Raw genomic sequence first — 17815 nt, forward strand, 5'->3', positions numbered from 1 at the left:
CTTAGCAGGCAGCTATAACCAGTAGGCTGCATGTAAGCTAGGGGTGCAAGGAGGAAGTGGCTGTGCAGCTGTAAGTCCTATTGCTGCCTCCCATCATCCCATGTATTTTGCAACGTGCATTTGAATATCGTTGCATGAGATAGTTCCTGAAATAAATGGGCCACTAATATTGATTGCTTATAGAAGCCAAACCGGTCTAGACTGTGATGACACTATCAAATGAGGATTCTGTGTATGTATTATTTTGGTGGGGTTGTTACTCTCCTTGTGGGTGTTATGTTTTGGGTTTTACTATCCTTGTGGGGACCAGAAGTAAAACAAGGAACATTAGGATAAGTGAAGACATTTTGCTGGTCCCCACAAGAGAAAAAAAAAGGCTGTTAGGGGAAAATATGATTTGGAATGGGAACCAATTGTTTTTGTCCCCACAAGTGAGAGTAAAACAAGGTATGTGTGAGTGTGTAACATTGTGTAGAGGGCGGGGTCGGGGTCGGAGTAGTTAGTGACGGGCGGCGCCTAACATGTTGCCCCTTCTTTCCTCCGCTGCGGGGCTGGTAGCCTGAACTTGAACACTGGCTGGTACACAGCGAGCCACGACCCGTCCGTGCCAGTGAGCTACACAGTATTCTTATCAACTTGATCAATTAAGTTAGATTCCGATCGAGGGGTGTGGATACACCAGACAAACCTTGCCTGGTGTAATCAAACAGAATGTCCAGACGCAAACAAGGCAGCCGACCGCAACACCTGAGTGCAATTCAAGGTAAACTGAGATGAGGCTATGGCCATAGTTTACTAATAAGAGGTTGGCTATATGCATGTTATGTATTTCATATACGATGTATTCATGTTAAACGTCGCTTTTGGGGGGAGGGGAGGGGGGGGGTCAGTCGGGCTTTGTGGGGTTATGCGCACCTTGACATTGAAGTTAAATCATTGATAAAAGTTATCAAATATATTTTTGTAAAGAGCTGATTTATATATAGGCTACACTCAGCTGTGCAACAAATAAAGTTTAAAATCAATGAAATGTGTTCATAAACTACACATTAAAAGGTGGCTTTAAACATAGGTAATGTTTTTATATTTTTTTATCCGGGTTCTTCACTGGCCTGTCTTTTTATTTTCTTCTAGTTTTTCTTTCTGTCTTGTCTGTGGGGGGGCTGTTTTGAATTATCTCCGATTTTTTTTGCCAACATGAACGCTTCCTTGTGGGGCAGACCGCGTGTTCTAGACACTGTATCCGTGTGACAAGGCGAGAGAGGAGAGGATACAGTCTGCCCTCACAACAACTCCACTGACCTCTTCCACTTTTATAGCCGTTTCGTCAACAACAAAAAAATCTAGCCTAGATACCCCATACACTTGACTTGTGCGTAGGCCTATGTAGGTTATCATAAAGATATAGTTGTATATCAAAATAACAGGCTCTGCTTATTAAACCGCGGGTTCGTTGATGATATCGTGTTTCTTCCCCCGGTCACTGAGGGCAGGCCTTTGACAAAAACACTGACAAATGTTAGAAAACATCTCTTTCTCTGTTACCCCAACGAAGACCAGTCGAGCGTGTCTAGTTTGACCACAAGCCTTGACTCTTCAATGGTGTGCGTGCAAACCGCGCCTAGCTTGTCTGCACAAACCGTGAGCAGCACTGAAACAGGAAAGGTTACATTTTTGAGTAACCACCGGTGAGCTACTCAGCGCGACTGTACTGTCTGTACCTGTCCTGTACTCGGCCTAGTCCGGGCAAGTGAAGCCGGTCCAAGCTTTAAGGTGTGTACACGACCATATTGACTCACTCCCTGCCTCAACTCTCACAAGTCGTTAAAAAAAGAGTGGTGAGGGCCAGTCCAACAGCTCAAACCCGACCAACGGTATTTAACCGTCCTTGTCTTTGGCTGTCTACTTGGGTCATATATGAGTCATGGACATTTTTATTTTGTAGCATACGTTTATGGCGCTAATGAGAGACTGAAATTGGAAACCAGACTACATCCCTGAGAGGTGCTTAAATCTAAACCACACATTTAATTTGAGTAATCTCGTGTTAGACTCAACTCTCTTAGTGATAAATGATTCATTTGGCCTTCAAACCCTGAGTGACTCTGAATGCCTTCAAGTCATGGCCACTCACTTTCTCCCCGATAAACTGGTCAGTTCCTTGCCTTGTTGTTTCTCTTACTTGAGTAGTTGAAGATTGAGAATGTGTTGACAGGTGTTTTTTTTCTTTCTCCCCGGGCCTTGGGAATGGTATAATTAAAAATAGATATATTTCTACTCACAGCACCAATAGAGACAGGAAGCAACAGTGTCAGCGAAGACATGCCACTGCAGCCTGCCATCTCAGTGAAAGGAGCTGTCAAAGGGTTAGTTAGGGGGAAGTGGTCAGTATCAGCTGACCGGAATAGCCTGGCTGCCTCTGTAGCCCTGGTGGAGCGGGTGGGGTGGGGTGGGGTGGCGCAGCATCGAAAGTAATGCTTTAAAAAAAAAAATAACAGGGAGGGGTTGTTTTTCTCTGAAGGCCATATCAGCAGTTGCCCAATCTACATGGTGTCTGACCACCCACTGTCTCCCTGTTGCTGTAGGATCTTACATGATGGACAGAATATTCAAGCTCTTTGTAGTTTCTATTTTCTCAAATGTTCTTCTTGACTCTCTTCGTCTTCCTCCCTCTGTCTTCGCTTCCTTTCCCCGTATCACTCCCCTGCCCTAATTTGTTTTTCACTCTCCCCCTCTTCTTTCTCTGACTCTCCCTCACTTGCCTCTCATCTTCTCTCAGATGCCCCTGAGCCCTTGGACGCTGCCACTCCATCGTTGGAGGAGAGGGGGTCCCTTCCCCGGGTCAGGGGTATTGAGGAGGGTCGTGACCTGCTGACCTGTGGGCAGTGCAGCCAGGCCTTCCCTCTCGCCCACATCCTGGCCTTCATCCAGCACAAACAAGGGGGCTGCCGCTCCCGGAATCACGCCCCCAACACCCACACCCCTCCCTCCCCAGCCAACCGGACACAGCGACACGGTGATGTCACTCAGGTAGAGGCTGGGTTCGTGGAGCTGAGGAGTTTGACAGACATGTCCAGAGGGGAGGAGCATAGTGTGAAGGTGAAGATGGAGGCTAACAGAACAGGTGAGTGCGGGCAGGTCGCTAATTAGTGACTTTTTTGTTTTGTTGTCCCCCCCTTCTAACAACCGTCCCCCAGTCCAGCTCATTAGCTGGGCGTTGCTGTGCTGAGGAGGCCTCTGTGAGTTAGCGACGCGCTGGGTAATTGTGTGGAAAGGATAGGCAGCGGTGTTTTGAGGCCATAGGGGGCCCCTGAGGGCTTCGGTGCACCTGAGCTCCCCTCCATCTCCTTGACTCTGTCTCTCTCAGGTGAAGTGGCCAGGTAAACACATAGGGCAAGGCACCGTGCTCTCTGGCCACGCAATAACACGGCCTGCGCTCACTGGAGGACTGGCTGTGCTAAGCTGAGTGGGACAATGAGATGGTGTCACAACAGGCTGCAGTGTGGTCGTACTACCATTGCAACATGTTTAAAAGGATAATGTCACCATCGTTCTGATGTTTGCATGGCTTCTCGGTGCAAGTTTGTGGTGTCCATCAGATGGGTATCCCAATCTGCATTTTGATAGTAAATAGTTGAGTGATACTTCCTCTCCTTGTCTCCTCGCCAACGTCTTTACAGAGATGGGAGGAATGGAGACAAGTGAAGAACAGCAACATGACTATTGAGATGCACCCATGGTTTCCTTCCTTGTCTCTCCTACCTTAGAGGCTTTCTACTAGGCATCTGAAGCAGGACTATGTAGGCAGTAAGAGGGGGCCTCACAGTATGTATAGGTCATGTATTTAGAAGTGAACAAGCAAGTTCTCATTGTGTGTCTGAACCATAGAAATAGAATTTCTAGATTCTATTTACAGTATATGGTCTGAATGACTCTGATTAGATGAGCTTTAGGGCGGCAGGTAGCCTAGCTGTGAGAGCGTTGAGCCAGTAACCGAAATGTAGCTTGTTCGAATACTCAAGCCGATGAAAAATCAGCTGATGGGGCCATGCGCAAAGCACTTGACGCTCATTCGCACCAGAGGCGCCATCCTTCTATGGCTTATCCTGTAAAACAACACATTTCAATGCACCTATCCAGTGTGTGACAATAAAACATATATATTTTTAAATGTTTTGTTTCATATGCATATTTTTGGAACTGAGACCCTTAGACATACATACGCACTCTTTCTCTCACACACAGCCACGTGCACTTCCTTCCTTTGTGTAACGCTCAGGGGACTGCTGCATGCTCTGTTTCCGTCTGTCCACGTTTTTCTCTTTCGGTCTCTTCCAGTCCTGCCTGTTATGTTTTCTCTCTCTCTCAACCGGTCTCTACCTCTAGGTCTCTCGCTGCCTGTTTTACATGTTCTCTCTCTCTCTTCTTTCTCTCTCAACCGCTCTATCGCTTTCTAGCTGCTTTTTAAAAATGTTTCTGTCTGTGTGTAAGTTCTCTTCTCCGTGCCCAACGGCTTACACAACAGAGCTACCCACGTGCACTACACAAGAGCCGTATCTCCAACCAAGCAAAGCAAGATAACTTTTAATTCAACTTTTTAATAACGAAATGAGTCACTGGTGCATGAAAACGTGTATCTAATGTCGATCACCCATTTTTTAGAATTTAGATGCGTTGTTTAAATTGTTAGGAGGTATTTGTGGAAAAGACCTAGGTTGAACTATTGATATGTACACTACCGTTTAAAAGTTTGGGGTCACAGAGAAATGTCCTTGTTTTTGAAAGAAAAATCACTTTTTTTGTCCATTAAAATAACATCAAATTGATCAGAAATACAGTGTAGACATTGTTAATGTTGTAAATGACTATTGTAGCTGGAAATGGCTGATTTTTCTATGGAATTTCTACATAGGTGTACAGATGCCCATTATCAGCAACCATCACTCCTGTGTTCCAATGGCACGTTGTGTTAGCTAATCCAAGTTTATCATTTTAAAAGGCTGATTGATCATTAGAAAACCCTTTTGCAATCATGTTAGCACAGCTGAAAACTGTTGTTCTGTTTAAAGAAGCAATAAAACTGTCCTTTAGACTAGTTGAGTATCTGGAGCATCAGCATTTGTGGGTTTGATTACAGGATCAAAATGGCCAGAAACAGAACTTTCTTCTGAAACTCATCAGTCTATTCTTGTTCTGAGAAATGAAGGCTATTCCATGCGAGAAATTGCCAAGAAACTGAAGATCTCGTACAATGCTGTGAACTACTCCCTTCACAGAACAGAGCAAACTGGCTCTAACCAGAATATAAGAAGTGGGATGCCCCGGTAAACAACTGAGCAAGAGGATAAGTACATTAGTGTCTAGTTTGAGAAACAGATGTCTCACAAGTCCTCAATTGGCAGCTTCATTAAACAGTGCCTGCAAAACCAGTCTCAATGTCAACCGTGCAGAGGCGACTCTGGGATGCTGGCCTTCTAGGCAGAGTTGCAAAAAAAAAGCCATATCTCAGACTGGCCAATAAAAGATTAAGATGGGCAAAATAATACAGACACTGGACAGAGGAACTGTGCCTAGAAGGCCAGCATCCTGGAGTCGCCTCTTCACTGTTGACGTTGAGACTGGTGATTTGCGGGTACTATTTAATTGTTTTCAATTGTTTTCTTTACTAAAGTAGTATTGCTAAAGGTACTGCATAGGTGTAAACATACTCTTTTTGTTGTTGTTGCAAGAGATGGCTATTGTATAGCCTAAGAAAGTAGCAAAAATGTGCAGAAAGTTGTTTTGAATGCATTTTATTGACGGGAAGCAATGTCTTGAGCTTTTTTGGCAACATCGTGATATTCTTATACTGTACAATGAGGAATTCAACTACAAAATATTAGTATTTTCCCAATTTTTTAAACCATTGCCCCCACCCACAAGGTGTATAAACAACAACAATAAATATTAATAAAATAATAGATACAAAACAAAAACGTGAAGAACATGAATCAATCAACTCTAATTAGCACATGTAGGACAGTATGCAAGTGTGTGTGCATGGACTTTGCATATGTATTTCTCACATGTGCAGCACACAGTTTGTTTTACAGTCCTTCTTTGGGGGGCAGAATTGTTATCTCCTCCTCTTGCCTGCTGCAGCCTCAGGTGGATCAGAACAAGATTCAGCCCTCTGAACAGCTTTCACAAGCGCTGCTGTGCGGGGGAGGCGCTCCCTTCTTTGAACGTGTGGGGTTACAAGGGCCTTTCCCAGCTCCTCCAGGAACACTTATCAGGCATCCAGGTAGGGTTGATCTTGTTCCATATCACGAAGGCATTGTACGAGGACACATCAATGATGTTATAGAAGATGACCAGGGATCAGCGGGTAGTCGTCCTCCTGCAGCAGTAAGTTCCAGTCACCTTGTCCAGGTTGTCCACGCCTCCTTTGTTGTGGTTGTAGTCCAGTACGATGGCTGGCTTCCTGTCCTCATGATCACTGATCTCAGCCCTTTGCGCAGTGTGCTCAGGAGGACCACATTCGTGTTCCTCTTTGGGAGGTAGGAAACTAGAGTGGTGTTTTAAATTCTTTTTTTTTTTTACATGTATTTTAATTTACTTTTATTTAACTAGGTAAGTCAGTGAAGAACATATTATTTTCAATGACAGAATAGGGGGGGGGGGCAGAACGACAGACTTTTTTACCTTGTCAGCTCGGGGATTCGATCTTGCAACCTTTCGGTTACTAGTCCAACGTTACAACCACTGTGGTTAGTGGGGTGGTGGGGGTGAAGGCAAACTTTGTTGCGAGGAGTGCAGGGGGGAGCTCAGGCTTGTTCTTTCTACCTGTGCCAACCATGAGGATCTTCCTCTCCAGGAGCTGCTGGCTGAGTTCAATCAATTAGCACATGTAATCTCAATTTTGTGTGTGTCTCTGTGGTTTGTGTGGTGCGTAAATTATTTTATAACCGCCGTGTCAAAAATGTCCCTAAGACAATCTTTGTACCCTGATGGTGTACAGCTTTCATGGAAATATGAACAAGGCAATGTTTCACTTTTTCTAATATTGGGGTCACTGTAGGAAAAGTCATAACATTTCAAATTGAAAAAATGTCTCTGCTGTTGAACAGTGGCGGGCCATTTTTTTTTTTTACCCTTAAGACAACACAAGGGTTAAAGTAATTAAAGTTAAATGTTTTCTATGTGGTATGATTTGATACAGTACTGTATGCGCTATGTGTTGTGCGTCTATCTAAAATCCCTGGTGATGCCAAGCCCATTAAACATTTTTCACATTACAACCTGTGTGTTGTGATAATTGCGTTGTTTGCTCTATAACCTGTTAGTTCATATGCCTTTGCGACTGTGGTATATGCAACAAGACCATAGGAAAGATGGTGGCAGAGTAAATTCAACCACACCTTTGTTTCATCAGAAATCCGCAGAGCAACCTCTGTCTGGTGAAGTCCACAAAGCATTATTGCATGTAATAAACAGTTACATTACCTACAGCAGGGTCAAGCAACTTGATGTTTACAACATTTTCAGACTAGTAAACAACTATTGATTTAGAACCGCGGACAGTTAGCGCAACTCGCAAAGAAAACAGGAGCTGCCTGCACCATTTCAACATCATCAAATCCCCTATGCTATGACAAATGAAATATACCATAAAACAATTTAGTCCAATCAACATAAGCTAAATATCATGTGGCTGTCCATGGCTCGCTCTCTTGCTGTGTGCAAGCGTGCGTTCAAGTAGAGAGAACATGTTGACTCACCCTACATGTCAAGAAATGCCAATGCCATCCTCTCATGTTGACGAAACGGTCTATGACTCTGTCATACAGCACACACTTTATTTTTTTGTTGTTGACCTTGGCTACTTGGCTAAAATGCTCGCTCACTAGCCTAACGTCCTTTTCATGGGCATCAATGTCTCAGGCCAACTAGTTAACACTAGCCTTCTACATCTAGCTACATATTGAACTTCCATCCTCTCAGGCTAGGGGAACAATGTATGAATTTATGGTTGGATCAGAATCGGCGTTATAAATCATTAGCCCTTACGGAGAATTAAGTAAAACCACAAGTCCAAATCCCTGTCTCCATTCATGGCTAATTTAGGAAAGGGACAATTTTAGCTAGTTAGCTAGCCAACTGAGGAAAATGACACAACAATATATATTTTTTCTGTCTGTGTTTTTCTTTCGATGTGATTGGCGTGAAGCCCAATCCAAACTGGCGTCCTGTTTTTTTTTGGGATGCACCAAGACCATTCACAGTTGAGCTCACTCAGTTTAGCTCAACACTGATTGGCTATTATTTAATACTTTTTTTTTATAAAGGGAGGCTAAATGCTCGCTGACTTCTCTTGCATTCAACACTACTGGCGGAAACTATGTCATACTCTTTTTGACCAGACAGCATCAGATAGATGAGCTACACATACAGAGACAGAGGGGTGCTGTTTTGCTCGCTCGGCTGCTTTCTCCGGTGCGATACTGTACATTCAGCCTCTTGCGATTTTGAAGGAAAAATATGAAACAGACCAAAGATAAATTATTGCATATTTTTCTGGGTAGATGTTTTGGGGAAGCCTGGCTTCTCTTGGCATGTGAATATGTCTGCTTGAGGAAGATGACTCGAACTGAAAGAGCAATTATCCCCACAGCGGATAGGTGTCCCTTTCACTCTAGAATGTGTATGTGATGGAGAATGGAAGAACGTGATGGAATATAATAACGTGTGCGTCTGTCTCCATTTATTTTTATTTATTCGACTTGTTTGTTTTTTCTCATCTCTAACATTATCCCCCCCATTTCAACAGACTCTCGCTTGCCCTATTTCAATCTCCCCCACACTCTTTTCTCCTCCCTCTTTCTCCCCCGGGAGAGGAGATTCTGCCTACTGCTCGTTAGTGCTCCGAGCCAATCTGCATTTTTAATTAGCAGTTATTGCTTCTGCTTAATATTCAAGTGCTACCCCGGGCCAAATGGGAATCCTTACAAAAAAAAAAGATGGAGAGGGAAAGAAAGAGCGAATGAGAAACCGGCTGGGTATTGTGTTTCACTCCAGGAGCCCAAGACAAAAGCCCCCCCTCGGGGAGAGATTTGGAGGGTTAGGGGGGCAGAGGGGTGAGGGGTAGGAGGATGGGTCTGAAGTACAATCCAAGGGGTGACACATTTGTTTGTGGCGTTTCTCGACCCCGCGCTGCGACATCCTCCTTTTTGATCTCTCTCTCGCTTTCCTCATCTCTTTTTTTTTGTTGTTGTTGCGCTCTCATTCACCCCACTTTTCATAAATACACCAACTTCTCTCCTGCTCTACTCATCTCTTCAGGCTAAGTTAAAGGATGTGTCCACCACATCTCCTATCCTCTCCAGGCAGAGCGCAAGGGAGAGGGAGGGAGAGGGAGAGAGAGTTGCTTTCTTTTTCATCTTTTCTCTCCTCCCCCTCCAGTAAAATACAGAAGGATTTTGACTTCAGGAAACATGAAAGAGGCTTATACCAGAGTCGGCTTTGAACCTTTACAAAAAATAGAACTGTTTTCCCCCTCAATTTGAGGATCTTCTTTCCAATTTAGATTTATGCAGAAAGGCCTCATTTGTCAAGCAGGCTGAGTCAGTCCCTGATTTACATAAAGCCTTCGTTTTCTCGGTTCCGCTAATTAGCAATTTGCAGCTTAATTGGAGAGTGGCTCTCGGTTAAGAGACAATGCTAACCACATTTAAAACATTTCTCCAGATGTACTTGACTATCCATCTCCCCTTTCTGCTGGCCTCTGTCGTTCATCTCTCACCTGCTTCTGGTCCCATCAACAGCCTTTGCTATCTGAGTCCCTCTCTCCTTGGCTTCTGTCTCAAAATGGACGAGAGGCAGGAACAATGCATTTTTTTTCTATTTGAAACTCCGACTACCTTGTCCTGTAGACCTGAACCAGAGGATGTTAAGCACCGTCCCTCTTGCTGTGGTCACTCACTCTTCACCGACTTAACAGGCTTAGTTTCTCTGCACCTATGTACTGCCCTAACCAGAGTGCCTTTTTTCTGTGCCGTGTTCCTTTTATTTATCCCAGTATTCTGCTGTCACCGCCTAGCTATCCACAATTAGTTCCTACTGTCTGATGTGTGCTGTTTTAATAAAAAAAACTATTGAGATCCCTTACATTTTTCAGATCAAGGAAATGTTTCTGCTAATGTCGTCTTGGCTTGCTTACTAACTGTGTTTTTTTTTCCTGTGGCAGAAGAGCCGTCCTGCTTTACCTGCCAACTGTGTGAGGGTGTGTTGCCCTCTGCCTGGGCCCTGCTCCAACACGCCCAGCACACACACTCTTTTAGTATCTACCAGGAGGACGGGGAGAAGGATGACGAGGAGAAGCTGGGAAGAGGGCGTCACCAGCACTCCAAACCTGCAGCTACCCTGGATCCCTGTCAACTGAGCCACACCCTGGCCACTGCCTTCCACCCTTCCATTCTGCGTCTGCCCCGCATCTTCAGTCCTCGTCAGAACCGCAGGCCAGCTTCTCGGGCCAGCTCCATCCCTTCCTCCAGAGAACGACAGGCCCTCAACTTCTGTCTGAGAGAGCTGGTTGAGGGCAGTAGCAACACCACCATCCTCACCACTGCTGGAGATCTGGTCACCTCTCCATCGCCGTCCCCCCCGGCCACCTCTTCCTTCCCCCAGTGCGGACCCGCCCAGGTGGGGTTTCCCTGTGAGCTGTGTGGCCAGGGTTTCCAGTCCCTCCGCAGCCTGTCAGCGCACCGGAGGACCCACTCATGTGAGCGGCCCTATCACTGTGGCTTGTGTGACCAGGCCTTTGCCCAGAGTGGTCAGCTGGCTCGCCACATGAGGAGTCACCGCGGAGAGACGGGTGGAGGGGGCTACGAGGGGGTGGAGGTGGGGCTGGTAGGGGAGGATGAGGGGGGTCGGCAGGGGATGAGAGGGAGATTTGTAATGCAGGGGACAGGAGAGAGGGTGTTGAGTGGAGGACCAGGGGAGAGGGAGACCTCTGAGTTGGACCTATCCCAGTCCAAGCCTCACTCCCCAGGCTCTGGACTGATCCTGCTCGCTTCCCAGCCTGGAGGTCCAGACATGAGCCTGTTCAGGCTGTTCCAACCCCAGGGAGAGGTGGTGGAGGGTCAAGAGGAGCCCCAGCATGCGTCCCCCTATGCCAGCCCTTCAGGGGGGTCACTTGAAAGTGGAGAGACGGGTGGCAGCGGGGAGAGTGGCATCGCCAGCGGAAATTGCACCCCCAAACGTCCGGAGAGGGAGGAGAGGGCTCAGGTAGGGGGGGAGTGGGTGAGCGAGAGGGATGGAGAGAAGGAGTGGCTTGCAGGTGGGAACATCGAGGTGGTCCAGGAGTGGCAGAGGGAGAGTGAACGGAGAGGAGGAGGAGGTGGAAACAGCGTCATCAGCAGTAACAGTGGTAACAACGATGGGGGGTCAGGGAAGAAGAAGAAGGAGGAGGCCTGTGAGTACTGTGGGAAACAGTTCCGGAACAGCAGCAACCTGACGGTGCACCGGCGCAGCCACACGGGAGAACGACCCTACCAGTGTGGCCTGTGCAGCTACGCATGCGCCCAGAGCTCCAAGCTCACACGCCACATGAAGACCCACGGTGCCCACGGGGCCCGCGCCCCATTCCTGTGCCAGCTGTGCGGGGTGCCCTTCACTGTGTACGCCACCCTGGAGAAACACCTGAAGAAGGTGCATGGGCTGAGCCATGCCAGAGTTGGGACCTACACCCAGGCCAGTGCAGCTGATGCCAACTGGGCCCTTGTCAAAATGGAGGACGGGTTGGTCATCAAGATGGAGGATGAAGCCAGCACGGACCAGACAGAAAGCAACATGGCTGCCATCGAGGTGGTAGTGGAGGCTGAGGAGAACCAGAAAGGGGAGGTGGATGGTACTGAGAGCCCAGCCGTAGTGGAGGATAGTGTGGGTGAGCTTCCTACTGAAGGCAATGTGGATGTGGGCTTGGTGTAAACTACGGGTCCAGCATAGCCGTCGTTTCACACTTTTGTACACTGACTAAGACATTCAGAAGCACTGGCTTGGACTCTCAATCATTCCAACCGCTTTGACCAACATAAATATCCATATAAATGTAATGAACCTTTCCTAGCACTCAACTGGGGATCAATTCCAACTGGAATCTAGGTACCAACCCTGCTCTCCTCTGAATTCCCTATCTGTGCAATGCTGAGGTACATCACGTCTCGCCAGAGCTGACAATTAGCATATGCAAATCCACCTACTTAGACCACAGCACAAAACCCAGACATGCAATGGAAAGGTGGAGGGCAAACAGGACTTAAGAACAGGAATTCATACCACCACCAGAACACAGGAAGTTGATCACTATGCTCCAGCAGAATATAGGAATTGGACACCCGTGGTCAATTGATTGGTTCACTCACTCAACATAATGATGATTACCAATCTGAACTGTCAAATGTAAAAAGGGTTTAATTGTTTTTATATTTTTTTATATCTAGTGGCAAGAGATTGCGACAATAGTGAGGCTTTCATATCCTGTTCCGCTGCTTTGGTGACAACTGGGATGGTGGTCGTTTCACTCTGTGGATGAATGAAAGACTAGTTGTTTGGACGGAGACGGGGTCAAAGGGGAAACGAAGCCAAACATAGATTGCCTGTCGTTTCTCTGTCCTTCTAAATGTGCTTCTATGTCACAACACTTGCCACTTAATGTAAAGTTTGAGGCTCATGAGGCCCAGCAGCATTGTGTTGTTCTTCTCTGTGTATGTTATTTTTATATATGTGTATACGTCTCATCTGCTGATTTCCTGAACTCCTATGCATAAAAAAAACTGCAATTTAACTTCATATGAAACTTGTGAATTTCTTATTTTTTGTGCTTGATAATTGGGGGAGGGGATCTTTCTCTTTCCTTTGTTTACTTTTTTTTTGAAACGCTGAACTGCTTGAAGCTTAAGCATGCATGTTTTGCTGCCATTTGAAATGTTTTCTTTTGCCTTGTGTGCTTTAAATTTGTCCTTATTTATGAACACTGCAAGTTAGTGGTTGGCAAATGAAAAGTCTATCTACTGCTAAACTACAGGGTGGAGAGCTACAGTGAATGGCTTGTTGAGAGGTGGGAGAGTTTTGTGGGTAACACCGAATGAGCACTTGTGTATGTGTCTGTTTACTCTGTGTGTGTGTGTGTGTGTGTGTGTGTGTGTGTGTGTGTACAGGGGAATTTTTTGGTAACACTTGACTTGAACCTTCGGTCAAATGCCTAACTAACTACATCCGAAACATGACGTAACAAGTCATAAGCAAGCTGTTTTATGTGCATGGAAAGTGAGCCTATGCCAACAACAATTATGCAGCTAACATTTAGCTACATTTGCCATTGTGGCTGAGAACATGCTTTGAGTGACGTGTCACCAACTCATTTCTGACTACTGTGATTTACATGATTATTGATGTCTATATACACTGATGGCAGGGAACCCTTCTTTTTGGACACTTAGAATTGTTTTTTCAATGCTTTGTGTATGAAATGTAGTGATAGGGTAAAATGTGAATGATTGATGGACATGAGCGGAGTATACTTGTTCAGGGACCAATGTTATGATCGTAAAATGGCACTCCTACATGTAGATGTCGTTGCCGTTTGTTATCATCAATTGACTGTATGCTGTATGCCTCAAACTCATTTTCCCAGCATTCCTGGTTTTCTCTGTCTGTGCTGACTGCAATGAGGCTAACTATGCCACTGTCTTTTTGTAAACTTGATACCATTTTGTCATTGACCTGGTTATGAGAAGTCTCATTAAAGATTTGAGGCAAAGCGATCTCGTGTGTGTGTTTTGGTCTCCGTGTAGGAATGGCGAACCCGCTCCTGAAGGTCAAAAGCGTCAGACGGATGTAAACAAGCATAGAGGGTCCTTGATCCAGTGCTCTGACATTAAACATTCATAACTCGGGATGACTGGAGTCAGTCCACAGGGAAACGACCCGCACAGATCAAACGCCAACCGGAGGGAGTTTCTAAAAGGAAGTGACGTGACTCAATCTGTAGGCCAGTTGAACTTTACGTAGAAGGCTACATAGCCAGGGAATTGGGACGGGTATGAAGGCTACATATCCAGGGGAATTGGGATGGGACAGGGGCAAGCTGTAAGGTTTCTAGGTGTAGGGGGTACTGGGTGCCAGGGGGTTGCGCTCACGTAATTGCGGACTGCATTTAGGGGGCACAAAAATCCCTGCGCCAGCATCCTATGGCCATAGCCCTGCCCCCTCTAATGAGAAGGCAACTCTATGATCCCTATAGCTCATTAACAGCAAGCCATTTTTAATGAGCTTTCAGCATGGCCGGTGGGAGGGGTGGGCACCAGATGCGCACACGCCCCCCACTACCGATTTCTATTGTGTAGGGGAGAATAAGGAGGGAATGAAGAGAACCAAAGCCGTTCACTGGACCAGACCCAGAGGAGTTGGTCTGCTCTTCTCCCCAAAGAGGGTGAGAGGGCAGGTACCACACAGGTGTGGGACAGGTAACCTCCTGCACTTCTCCCCTTGGACCCAGGGCAGGTACGCTACGTGGGCACTCCTGAACCATTTGGTGTCCGTATGCACCAAATTATGTAAGGTAAGGTTATACACAGCAGTGCAGTAGCCACCACGGCAAATGATTACCTTCCCACCCCCAACTGGTCTTTGTATTCCTGCCAGCCACCTCCAGTCCACACCTCTGTACCGGAGCAACGATGACCAACCCCGACCCTGCTCCGTTCACACTGGGTCAGCCAATCACCTCTCTGGACTTTATCAGACACAGGCTGTCGGCCAATAGAGCAGGGCAGGGTGCGGGGGAAATCATCAGCTGACCGTGTGTGTGTCTGACCAGAGCCCAGCCCTGGGGCGGCGGTGGCATGGACTTTGAGATCTAATAGCTGTGTCTCAGCTCGACAGAGAAGGCTTTTGTTGGGCCAGGACAGGGAGAGGGGTTATAGGAGGACGGGCTCATTGTAATGGCTGGAATGGAATTTATGGAACGGAGTCGAACACATCAAACCATGGACACCTCGTGTTTGACTCATGTTTGATGTGTTTGACATTCCATTTACTCCAGCCATTACAATGAGCCCGTCCTCCTATAACTCTTCCCACCAGCCTCTTCTGGTTGGAAACTTTTGGAACATTTAATGTCTTACCTGCAGTAAAATGTCCAGAAAGCCATCAGGGTTGTGCAAGAGCTTCCTGTGTGTGTGTGTACAAAATACTAACAGCTGAACCAACTGAAGTGTTTATAGAGCTAGCAGCACTGACACGGTTACCTTCCCTGTCTTATGGCCATGCAGTCATGGGATTCATTCTTGATATTGTCTTTGACTCTTGTTATTAGTATAATCTCAAGGGGTAAACAGGGACACACTCGTATTGATAAGACATCCAATTCTGAAAGTTGCCACGAATAGCCCAGACAGACATGCAGGTCTGTGATACACTGGTATTGTATGGGGCAGGCCTAGAGCCACAAACATGCCTCTACCTTATATTAGAACTAAGGTTGGGCTTTCTCATGTAAAAAGCCAATTAACTTCTCTTAATTACATTTAACGTCTGCCATCCAATCCTCCTCCCCCTCCCTCTTTGCCTCCCAGAATGGAAAAGGGGGGTACAGTTTAGAAGGCAAGGCAGGGGTGAGGGTTCACACCAAAGGGGTGAGGAGAAAGGGGAGAGATGCGTTTGGGAATGAATAGGCTAAGCCTTCGTTCCCACAACCTCCACCTCCCTCCCTCCAACAAAGACCACAACGTGAAACCTAAACCCTGGAATTACACTCCCCCACCGTCTGCCCTCCCCTCCATCACCTAACTCTCCCAGTGAGAGTGTGAGAGGATGGGTGAGAGGCGACGCGGTCCCAGCCGTCAATCCAGTCTGTGCCGTTCAACACCTCCACATAATGAGCAGGGGGGGAACAATGCATTCAGATGGTGTCCATTCTTCAAGGGTTATATAATGATATTGAATGGCTGGGGAGGACCGTATGAGAGTGGCCTTGCCGGGCTTCTATTGGGAATAATCATGACAAGGTGGGAATGCTGTGATACAAGGTTATGATAAAAACAGGGCAGGACGTCTATTGATGTCTGCCATTTAGGTGGTGCAAACAGCACACCTCTAGGATCTACAGGATTTCAATGGACCCAACTGCCTTTACACTGAAGCCTGAAGTTCACCAAAATGGCTAATATTACCAGCATTAAGATGTGTGTTTAGTACTGTTTTCCTAAAGATGAGTCATGTCCTCGTGTACAGTTTCAGTGAATAGCCTAACTGAACATCTGTGTCTGCCTGATTCCCTTCAGTGAATTGTAGCCTAATACACTGATCGTATGTCATAGACGCCACTGTCTCCATCTCTCAATTCATGGTTTACGGCTCGTACTCTTTGCCAGGACCCACAGTGGTCCAAACCTTGCTTAAAACTTGGAGCGTTTAAACGTTTTCTTTATTTTCACTATTCGTCACGCCTGAAACATGTCATGTCTTTTTTTGCTCTATTGACACTGAGCATATTTGCTGAAATTCTCTTTGGAGTACTGTCATTTCAGTGGAAATTCTCATTTGGACCTCTTCCACCCACCTCAACACACCCTTATGACCAGCATAGAGAAAGAAAGAACGTGATATTCTAACCCGCACCTTCACAGTCTCATTCCTCCACTAGCTACCTCATTAATAAAACCTCCACTGCCACCTCCACCCACTCAATAACGAGCAGTCTGTTAACACTTCCAACGCTTGACACACATGACCATGTTCCCTCTGCACCTGGTTATAAACCTCTCTCTCTCTCTCGTTCCCTCCCTCCCTCTCTCCACACCTGAGGGCTAGTCACAGGGTCATTCTAACTCCCCAGCAACACATGAGAGAACTGGAAGAACTAGCTCCTCTAACCCCAGATCCATCCTTCCAGGGTTCCGTGACAAACATAAACGCATGCACATGCACGTGCACACACACACACACACACACACACACACACACACACACACACACACACACACACACACACACACACACACACACACACACACACACACACACACACACACACACACACACACACACACACACACACACACACACACACACACACACACACACACACACACACACACACACACAGCCTAACTGCCATGACCTGGCATTACCTGGATGGCCAGCTAAGTCAGCTCTAAGGAGAGTAGGCCTTGATTCGTGCCGGGAGAAGGAGGAGTTAGCGATGGTTGTGGATAACTCTGCTGTCGACCGTTCATCTGAGCGTGTCAAAACACATCTGTTTTTGGAATTAATATTCCATGGATTTTCAGATGCAAAGACGTCATGTACCGCGTAGGCGGTGTCGGAAGGTTCATATTCTTGATAATTTCCTAACGTCTGTGCTTTGCGTATGGATAAGCACATGAAAATGCATACAAGACTGTCCCTCACCCTCCCTTTGGCAAATCTGACCATAACTCTATCCTCCTGATTCCTGCTTACAAGCAAAAACTCAAAACAGGAAGTACCAGTGACACGCTCAATACGGAAGTGGTCCAATGAAGCGGATGCTAAGATAAAGGACTGTTTCGCTAGCACAAACTGGAATATGTTCTTCAGATCCTCAAAAAGTTACACAGCTGCACCATTGAGAGCATCTTGACTGGCTGCATCACCGCCTGGCATGTCAGCTTCTTGGCATCTGACTGCAAAGGCGCTACAGAGTGTAGTGATTATGGCCAGAATATCACTGGGGCCAAACTCCCTGCCATCCAGGACCTCTATACCAGGCGTTGTCAGAGGAAGGCCCTATAAA

General features: G+C 46.5%; 1 protein-coding gene across 1 annotated transcript; it reads left to right on the plus strand.

The window, feature by feature from the left end:
• The first annotated feature begins 504 nt into the window (after positions 1–504).
• Positions 505–13802, plus strand: znf296 (zinc finger protein 296). The gene is made up of 3 exons (XM_042297096.1): positions 505–763; positions 2780–3124; positions 10226–13802. Exons 1-3 carry the CDS (start codon positions 712–714, stop codon positions 11965–11967), a joined length of 2139 nt encoding a protein of 712 aa, XP_042153030.1. The 5' UTR covers positions 505–711; the 3' UTR covers positions 11968–13802.
• Positions 13803–17815: the final 4013 nt, after the last annotated feature.

The sequence above is a fragment of the Oncorhynchus tshawytscha genome, linkage group LG14, assembly GCF_018296145.1.
Source record: "Oncorhynchus tshawytscha isolate Ot180627B linkage group LG14, Otsh_v2.0, whole genome shotgun sequence".
Lineage (NCBI taxonomy): Eukaryota > Metazoa > Chordata > Actinopteri > Salmoniformes > Salmonidae > Oncorhynchus > Oncorhynchus tshawytscha.

Coding starts and splice junctions, on each gene's coding strand:
- znf296 (XM_042297096.1), top strand. CDS start 712: ATGTCCAGACGCAAACAAGGCAGCCGACCGCAACACCTGAGTGCAATT. Junction 764..2,779: donor ACACCTGAGTGCAATTCAAG/GTAAACTGAGAT, acceptor ATCTTCTCTCAG/ATGCCCCTGAGCCCTTGGAC. Junction 3,125..10,225: donor GATGGAGGCTAACAGAACAG/GTGAGTGCGGGC, acceptor TTCCTGTGGCAG/AAGAGCCGTCCTGCTTTACC.